The sequence below is a fragment of the Vitis riparia genome, chromosome 13, assembly GCF_004353265.1.
Source record: "Vitis riparia cultivar Riparia Gloire de Montpellier isolate 1030 chromosome 13, EGFV_Vit.rip_1.0, whole genome shotgun sequence".
Lineage (NCBI taxonomy): Eukaryota > Viridiplantae > Streptophyta > Magnoliopsida > Vitales > Vitaceae > Vitis > Vitis riparia.
The window spans coordinates 25314986-25325179 of NC_048443.1; the positions used below are offsets into that span (position 1 = coordinate 25314986).

Genomic DNA, 10194 nt, shown 5'->3' on the forward strand with positions numbered 1-10194 from the left:
ATAACCCCCTGTTATTTGTGCAATGCATGCAACATTATCTTCAAATAATGTTGTCGGGTCACCTTTGATAGAGGAGAGTCCACATGATTCCCGAATATGCTGGATCATAGATCTTAGCCATATACATTCACGACTTGCTTCATGAATTGCCAGTATTTCTGAATGATTTGATGATGTGACTACCATTGTTTGTTTGATAGATCTCCATGAAATAGTAGTACCATTGCAATTAAACACATACCATGTTTGTGACCTGCCTTTATGTGGATCTGAAAGATATCCTGCATCTGCATATCCAAGCAGTGGTTGCTTTGATTCCCTTGAGTAAAATAAACCCACATTAGTAATTCCACGAAGACAACGCAATATATGTTTGATACCATTCCAATGTCTTCGAGTTGGAGCGGAACTGTATCTTGCTAATAAATTGACAGAAAAAGCAATGTCTGGACGTGTACAATTGGCAAGATACATAAGTGCACCAATAACACTAAGATATGGTACTTCAGGACCAAGTGACTCTTCATCCTTTTCGCAAGGACGAAATGGGTCCTTTTTCACATCAAGTGATCAGACAACCATTGGAGAACTTAAAGGATGCGCTTTATCCATATAAAAACTCTTCAAAACTTTCTTAATGTATGTTGATTGATGTACTAAAACTCCATTTGGAAAATGCTCGATCTGCAGGTTGAGACAAAATTTTGTTTTTCCAAGATCTTTCATCTCAAATTCCTTTTTTAAGTAATTTGTTGTTCTTGTGAGCTCTTCAGGAGTTCCAACAAGATTTAAGTCATCAACATACACTGTAATAATTGCAAATCCGGTTTCTGATTTCTTAATGAAGATGCATGGGCATATAGGGTTATTCACATACCCTTCTTTTAGCAAGTGTTCGCTAAGGCGATTGTACCACATGCGTCCAGATTGCTTTAATCCATACAAGGATGGTTGTAACTTGATTGAATACATGCTACGAGACTTTGTATTATTTACATCAGGCAATTTAAATCCTTCGGGGATTTTCATGTATATATCATTATCCATGGATCCGTATAAATATGTTGTAATAACATCCATGAGACGCATATCCAATCCTTCTGAGACTGCCAAACTAATTAAGAAACGAAATGTGATTGCGTCCATGACGGGAGAATATGTTTCCTCGTAGTCAATACCAGGTCTCTGCGAGAAACCTTGTGCTACTAATCGCGCTTTATATCTTATGATCTCATTATTCTCATTGCGCTTTCGTACAAATACCCATTTGTACCCAACAGGCTTTACATCTTCAGGTGTTTGGACTACAGGTCCAAAAACTTCTCGTTTTGTTAATGAGTTTAATTCTGCCTGTATAGCTTCTTTCCATTTTGGCCAATCATTTCTATGTCGACATTCTTCCACATTTCATGGTTCGGGATCTTCATCATTTCTTATGATATCAGAGGCCACTTGGAAAGCAAAAATATTGTTAATAACAATATTATTTCGATCCCATTTTTCTCCCGTTTGTACATAACTTACTGAGATCTCACAATTTTTAGGTACCTGTGCCTCTTCAGGGGCTTCTCGTTCAATATGTGGATCTTCAGGGGTTTCTTGTTCAATATGTGCCTCTTCAGGGGCTTTCTGCATTATTTGTGCCTTTTCTAGGGCTATAGATTTATCAATTTTAAACTGATCAGTCATTTTGATGGTCTCTTCTAGAGTGCCAAGTTTTTCTTAGGTTCTCTTCTTCCTGGGAGTTACATCCTTTGAGTCGACAGGTCTACCACACTTCAGGCGTATCTTAGATTCATTTGTTAACTGTCCTATAGGGACATCAATCCATGCTGGAGTATTTGCAGCCGGGATATGTGACTTTGTCACTTTCTTTGTATCAATGAATGCATCTGATAATTGATTTGCAAGATTTTGCAAATGAATGATCCTTTGAACTTCTAGTTCACATTGATTTGTACGAGGATCAAGATGGGTCATAGTAGATGTCTTCCAACTAATTTCTCGTCGTTCTTCAGGAATTGACTTTTCTCTCCCTGATGATGGGAAAACACTCTCATTAAAATGACAATCCGCAAAACGGGCTGTAAAAACATCGCCTGTCAAAGGTTCAAGATATCTTATGATAGATGGAGAATCAAAGCCTACATAAACCCCAAGTCTTCGTTGGGGACCCATTTTAGTGCGTTGTATAGGTGCAATTGGTACATATACTGCACAACCAAAGATTCGTAAGTGAGAAATATTTGGTTGTTTTCCAAGCACAAGTTGTGAAGGGGAGTATTCATGGTAAGTTGTAGGTCGAATACGGACTAAAGTTGCAGCATGCATAATAGCATGTCCCCAGGCGGAAGTAGGTAATTTGGTTTTCATTAGTAATGGTCGAGCTATTAATTGGAGACGTTTGATGAAGGATTCTGCTAAACCATTCTGGGTATGAGTATGAGCAACAGGATGCTCAATATTTTTATCCCTACTGACATGCAATAGTCAATGAATGTTTGAGAAGTAAATTCGCCAACATTATCAAGACGTATTGTCTTAATTGGATAATCTGGAAATTGTGCTCGTAATCTGATTATTTGTGCAAGGAGTCTAGCAAAGGCTACGTTACGTGTAGAAAGGAGACAAACATGTGACCACCTAGTAGAAGCATCTATTAAGATCATAAAATAATGGAATGGTTCACATGTTGGATGGATAGGCCCACATATGTTCCCATGTATTCTTTCTAAAAAGATTGGTGACTCAGATATGACTTTAGTAAAATATGGTCTGATTATCAATTTACCTTGTGAGCAGGCAGCACATGAGTATTTATTGGGCGAAAGAATCTTTTGGTTCTTTAGTGGATGCCTATGTGAGTGTTCGATTATTCGACGCATTATTGAAGACCCTGGGTGACCTAGCCCGTCATGCCAAAGGACAAAAACTTTTAGGTCGTTGAACTTCTGGTTCACGACAACATATGATTCAATAGGCTTTATAGTTGTATGATACAACCCAGAGGAAAAAGTTGGGAGTTTTTTCATTATAAGCTTCTAGCCAGATATAATGGAAGTAATATAAAGATATTCTACATTATCTTCATTCATAGTTCAATATGATATCCATTTCTGCGAATATCTTTAAAACTAAGCAAATTTCTTCTGGATTTGCTAGAATATAACGCGTCATTTATATGGAATCTAGTTCCATTTGGCAATGTTATGTTTGCTCTTCCAGAGCCTTCAACTAAGTTTGTAGTACCAGATATGGTACTTACATTAGCTTTTATTAATGTCAATTCGATGAAATATCTTTTATCTCGAAGAATTGTGTGTGTGGTCGCACAATTTGCGAGACATACATCATCCTCATTCATCTTGAGACCAAATAACACATGGATTTCAGATATAACAAAAAAACAGGGCATAATGTAAATAACAAAGTAAATCAGATGTAAATATAAGACATAATAATTTATTATTTTATATATAAAGTAACATCAATCAATGTTAATTTTTTCATCATTTATCAGATGGTCTGTTTTTTCATTGAGACCTCCAAAGAAATCAATGTCATAGTAGGTTAGGTCCAATCCATCACCATCGGTAAAGTTCATCTCTATCTCTTTTCCTTTAGCTTTTATTGATGCTTGGTAAAGGTCAACCAAATGTTTAGGCGTACGACAGGTACGCGACCAATGCCCTTTCATACCACATCTATAACAATTATTCTCATAGTTCTTAGGAGGTTTATCTTGTAAACGCTTCCCATTTTCTTGTATTGTCTCAGTATTGTTCCACTTCTGGTGGTGCAATGAGGCTTTCATTTTCTGAGAATTATTACTATAAGAACCATGGTATCGGAGATTTCTTCCACGACCACAACCACGACCACGCCCTCGTCCTCGTCCATGTCCACGAGTTTGAGACGATATTGCATTCACTTCAAGGAATAGTTCAGATCCAGTTGGACGAGACTGGTGATTTCTCATCACAAGCTCATTATTTTGTTCAGCAACAAGAAGACATGATATTAATTCAGAATATTTTGTAAATCTACGCTCTCGATATTGCTGTTGCAAGAGCACATTCAAGGCATGAAACGTAGAAAAAGTTTTCTCTAACATGTCTCCTCTATGATTTTTTTCTCCACACAGCTTTAATTGAGAGCTGATTTTGAAAAGTGTAGAGTTGTATTCACTAACAGTTTTAAAATCTTGCAACCTTAGGTGCATCCAATCATATCGAGCTTTTAGGAGAATCACAGTTTTCTAGTGGTCATATCTTTCCTTCAAATTACTCCATAGAGTAAAAGGGTCCTTTACCGTAAGATACTCATTTTTTAAACCTTCATGGAGGTGATGGCGAAGGAAAATCAATGCTTTTGCACGATCCTACAGGGATGCTTGATTTCCTTGTTTGATCATAGCTCCAAGGTTCATTGCATCAAGATGTAATTCAGCATCAAGGATCCAAGATAGATAGTTCTTTCCCGAAATGTCAAGTGCCACAAATTCGAGTTTTGTGATATTCGACATTGTCAAATAACTTCATATATATGACAAAACAATATTATTAAAATTAGTTATAATAACTTGATAGCATTGGTATAACTTTGATTATAAACAAAATCAAATAATTTGTTTATAACTTTTAACAATATGTAACAAAACAAATCAACAATAATATACGAGAATTACCTTCAGAGCAATTCGTGCTGATAACGTGTTGTAAAACAAAGACAAATATAATGCAAATCAAAGTAGTAGAGATAAAATATATCTTACTTTGATATATAATATGGAAGAAGGAATCAAAAAAGAGAATTGAGAAAGTGAAAAGAGAGAGAGAGAGAGAGAGAGAATGAGAGGAAGAACTTTCTTCTTTTTCTCAGGATGCTCTTACATGGGGGGGGGGGGGGGGGGGGGGGTAAGAAGCCTTTGATAGGCTTCATAATATGAACTCCCATTACTCATCTTAAAGATGAGTAAATGGAGTTCATAATGACCATCAATGTGGTCATTCATTACTCTTCATTTACAACAACTATAAATTTATTTTTCTCACCTTCATCAGTTTTTTAAGTCCTACTCAAACTAATAAACCATGATTATTATTAAATGTGACTTTTTGCCATAAATACAAAATTTGTATCCATAAAAATGATTTGTCACGGAATATATGATATGGTTAACTATAATATTTTGCCACTGAGTACAAATTTCTTCTCTAAAAAAAATTATTTTTGCCATGAAAATAAAATTTGTTACAAAAATCTTCTTTTTTTCATAAAAATTTATTTGTGCTTAAAATTGAGGTAGTAAAATGTGAAATTTGTTGGAGTGCATTGACAAATTTAAATTAAATATAATCAGAATTAAATTAAAATCAAATCAAAACCCTTGACTTAAGGAGCTGGAATGGGATAAAATTAAATAGGACCCCCTGACTTGGTGAATCGATGAGAGTTTCTAACAAAGAAAATCAATTTTCAGCATAAATCAGGAGTTATGCCTTTTAGTCCCAAAATCAGGATCCAAATGGAGGTGATGAAGCTTAATTTTCTTGAGATTAAAATCTGGGAATTTTGGATATTAAACAATTGCTTGAAATAATTAAATTCCTAGTGCTTTTTTAATCAAATTATTTCTGAAGTTCACAAGATTATCGCATTTGAGTGCCTTTGCCAGACAATCTCTCTCATTGCATTCTGAACAATTATAGTAGAAACAAATCATAATAACTTCAAAGTAGCAATTAGGAGCCTCCTGGTGACAATTTATAAAACTATAGGAGCATATATATGCCATGTATCTCGAAGCATTAAGCATTAATGCTTTAAGTCATAAACATAAGCGACTATGGGGCTCCTCACTCTGTAAACCCCATCATCCCATACCAAAGAACCTGATATTACAGGGCTACTTAGTGCTGCCACACCAACGGTGACAGTGAAGGTTTGCGTCTCTCCAAGGGATTTGAATGAAAGTACACTTGGTTCAACTTGGATACTAAGTTCTGGAGGGCCAGCTACATTTGCCTTGTAAGTTGAGACTGGTGATCCGATGTTTGTGACGGTTCTAGTGAAGGTACGAGTAACTCCTGCCCCATTATCGGTAGATACGGCAAAAGAAGGGTAGTTTAAATCCCAAACAGTTCCATTTGTGGCAGCAGAACAAGTGATGTTTTCTCCCGTGACAAGGTGCAACTTTGTAGTGTTATAGCCTTGCCCACACAAAAACTTGATGTAATCTGCCTCCCCAGCATCATATACCAAACCAGGATTTGCAGCCAGTAGGGGATTCAACTGACCTGCCCCATATGCAAACTCTAGGTCGGTGTTGGTTTCAACACTCAAGCGAGAAGCTGCCAATAACAATGGAAACATGAGCATTAGTTACAGATACGGGTTCTATTAATACTTCAACTTAGCTGTCTCCAAAAGCAGCTTTCAAAAAGAGTACTTGAACAAGATACTCAGCCTTAAAACTTTAGTTTCAAAAATGCCCACAGATTATGGATGAAGTACCAGTTGTCATTAAGGCAGACTTGATGGCAGCAGGAGACCATGTTGGGTGAAATGATTTAACGTAGGCAGCAGCCCCGGAAGCATGTGGACAAGCCATGGACGTCCCTGAAATGATATTGTATGGAACTACTCTTGTATCCCCTGGAACTCCTGTCAAACTTGAAGCTTCTGTCCATGCTGCTAGAATGTTAACTCCTGGCGCGGCGATGTCAGGCTGCACAGTTACAAGACATTGCCACTAATTAAGAAAGAAGTGGGTACACAAAGGAAAGATCCAGAGGAAATTGAATATCTGAGTTACACTGAGAATGTCACGGGTAATAGGGTTTGGGCCTCTCGACGAAAACCAAACTACAAACGGTGCCAATTCATTTTTAGCCTCGGTGGTCTTCTGTATATTCGCAGTTGGTGTGCTGTTTACGGAGGAAGAAGTGCAAGAAAATTAGTATGATCTAAGCGTTATCCCTAGGTTCACAAAGAATAATAATCAAGTTTCTTGGAGAACATGAATTTGAAGAGTACCTAGTTGAGTTTATGTACTCATGAACGTCGCTAGTATAGTTGGAGTCCAAGCAGGATGTAGGTAAGGGGAAAGCGAAGGACAAATCTGTGTAGCCATGATTTGGCATTACAGTACCTGCTGCTCCAGCACTCATCGCTCCCACTCCATCACCCAACCCGTCACAGAGTACAATTTTACCCGTAACCAGAGACTCGTTCAAGGAGCCTTCCAAGCAGTACCTGCATTTCATGATAAAATTTGTGCATTTTCATTCTTCAAATAGTACTATACCTTGCTGAAGCTTCATTTAAATGGGCTTCCATAAACTTCAATGAACACCATTACAGATTTCACATTTTCACCTGGAATAATATGCATCAGATCCTGCCGACGTGTTTGGCGCATCTCCGCCATAAATGAGAGGGACCATATCATTCATCTCGAAAGTATTTAGAGAGAGTTCTCCCTACATGTAAACAAGAGGTCAAGATAACTTGGGAAAAGACAATTATGGTCAATGCCTATCTCAGAATTGAGATCCCTTCAGTAGATATTGTTGTCAATGCCTATCTCACCTCATAAGTCAGGTTGTTTCCCAAGTGCAACGCGGTCAGAAACTTTCTGTCAATGACGCTAGCAGCAACTGAGAGAGACCAAGGCGAGAAATTTGTAATAGATGCGGGATCTGGACCCGAATTACCACCAGCATTAGATGTGAGTATCCCATTCTTCATAGAATGGAAAGCTCCAATCGCAATTGGATCTTCAAAGTAATCCAGAGGAAAGGATCCCCCAACTGAAAGAGAGATAATATCAACCCCATCGGCAATTGCATCATCAAATGCTGCAAGGATATCTGCATCATAACAACCATCCGCCCAACATATCTTATACGCTGCAATGCGGGCTGAAGGAGTCCCTCCTCGAGCTGTTCCTGCGCCAAGGCCCAGTAAGCTTGCCCCACTAACTACATTTCCAGCTGCTGTGGATGCAGTATGTGTCCCATGCCCTTCTGTGTCTCTTGGTGATGCAAAATCTACTGAGGGTATAAATCCATCACTCCTATAGTATTTAGCTCCAATGATTTTACTGCAAAGCATCAAAAATTTTGTTAATCATCATTGGGATCCTCTGTATATCTCATTATACGTGTGCAGATGAAATCATAAACAGGAAAAGAAAAAAAAAAAAAAAAAGATCATTTACTTGTTGCAAGTGAAATTGGATGAGGTTTGACAAGTGCCCTTCCATTTGCTTGGTGGTGGACCAAACCCTTCATCACTGAAACTGGCAGACTCAGGCCAGATCCCAGTGTCGAGCATTCCAACAATAATGTCACTTTCAGTAGTTGTTTTATTAGCTTCCAGGGGGAAGCCGATGAAGTCCCATGACCTAGTTGTGAGGAGTTTCTTCTTTCCATTTGGGAACACTGACACAACCCCGTCCATGCCTGGATATACAAGGTTACAATCAGGTTGACAAACAAATATAGGACAATTTAAGATAGCATGCAGTTAATTAACCTACTGGACAGTTCCTTCGACTCCTCCTCCGTCAACCTTGCGACAAACCCGTTGAAGCTCCTCTTGTAGCTATGGAGAAGATATTCAGATCCACTGCTCTTGGATGCAATCCACGGGAGAAGTTAGACCACTAAAAGATCTTCATTCTTGCCAGATTTTCTAGCGTGAGTTTTATTTTCTTCTGTCATAATCTGTGTATATAATATACTTTCCATCTAACGTTCGATTTTTTTTTCCCAAACTGTCAGAAAAATTTATCCCCGTGATGTAATCCTGGTAAATTAAGTTGATTTGCCGTTCTGTGGGCATGCAAGCTTAAATTTGATGTCCGTTTGAAAAAAATACAAATTTTAAAGAACAAAGTTTCATGACAAAAAATTGTAGTAACCTTGTATGTACAATGTGGTAGTTTTTAGGTAAAAAGTATGAATTTATCATATATTTTAAAAAATTTTAAAATTTGATGTAATAAACCATTTTTGATACCTCCATTTAAATGAATTTTTTAAAATGATTATATTTTAAAAATAAATTTATAAAAATTCATGCATTTTATGTTGAAGTTATTATTGATTTTTGTTTTTAAAAACAGAAAATAAGAAATGTATCTTAAAGATTATTATTTATTTTATTTTCCTTTGGTTAAAATAAAAACCATAATAGAGGACCAAGGAAAAAAATATATATATAATCAACCAACTAAGAAATTCCTTTAAGATATAATCAATGCATGTTGAAGAATTTTCACCAAAAAGCTCAATATATGTGTGATCACAATTTATGCAGGAAGCAATTATAAATCATAAATCATCTTTTTTTTTTCTTTTTTTTTTGAAAAAAAAGAAAGAAGAAGCTAATTACCTGCCAGTGACTTCTTGTAGTATGTTAGCTTGAAGGGATGACGCAGACACTTGACCTTTGGGAAGGTCACCCATGTACACAATGTACTCCTGCAACCATAAATTCCCATATATCCATCAGTTCTATTATAAAACAATTGTATCCCATGCACCATTTACATGCATCGACTGTTTCTCAAATATACTCAGTGACCATCACAAAATACGAAGAAAAAAATAAAATGGCAGCAGGGTCCATAAGAGAGATTATTTGCCTTTCGATCTTTGTTGGCTGCTCCACTGCAGCTAATAAGCAGAGTGCAAGCAAGACTAATCAAGAGAAGCCACGAAGGGGGACATGCCATATTGCCCATTCGAATTTGAAAGGGGAGTCCCAGAAGCTTGAGGGGCAAGTGCTTGTATTTGCATGGAAGCTACCTGTAGACCCCCATTTAGGGGCTCATGTTTTTATCACATTGGCTGTAAGTTTTTCTTTGCAGGTGGAAGGCTCTCAAGGAGCCACGTGTCTCTTCCAGATTGACTAGAAAAGAATCAAGTTAGTGGTTTTTGATGGCCAATGGAAGCTTGACATGTGGAGATTTCTTTCAGCAGAAAAAGCTGAAAACGGTTGAGGATGGCAGCTGCAGGGGGGGAGAAGGGCAGCTGTGTGAGGTGTCTGGCCGTTGGAGATATTTTGGAGGGGAGAGGTTCTTCTAGGGGGAGTGGTCTTCCGGGCCGTAGGGAGTGAGATATCTTGAGAGAGTTTTGAGGGCTTAGGCAGAAATTAGTTTAGAGGCAGTGAGAGGTCTTCATC

General features: G+C 37.5%; 1 protein-coding gene across 1 annotated transcript; it reads right to left on the bottom strand.

Moving 5' to 3' along the window:
• Window positions 1-5817: 5817 nt before the first annotated feature.
• Window positions 5818-9745, bottom strand: LOC117928459 (cucumisin-like). The gene is made up of 10 exons (XM_034848337.1): window positions 9656-9745; window positions 9403-9491; window positions 8546-8637; window positions 8225-8468; window positions 7594-8107; window positions 7381-7484; window positions 7039-7257; window positions 6818-6929; window positions 6517-6730; window positions 5818-6353 (listed from the first exon to the last, which is right to left on the bottom strand). The coding sequence occupies exons 1-10, from the start codon at window positions 9743-9745 to the stop codon at window positions 5818-5820; spliced, it is 2214 nt and encodes a 737-aa protein (XP_034704228.1).
• Window positions 9746-10194: the final 449 nt, after the last annotated feature.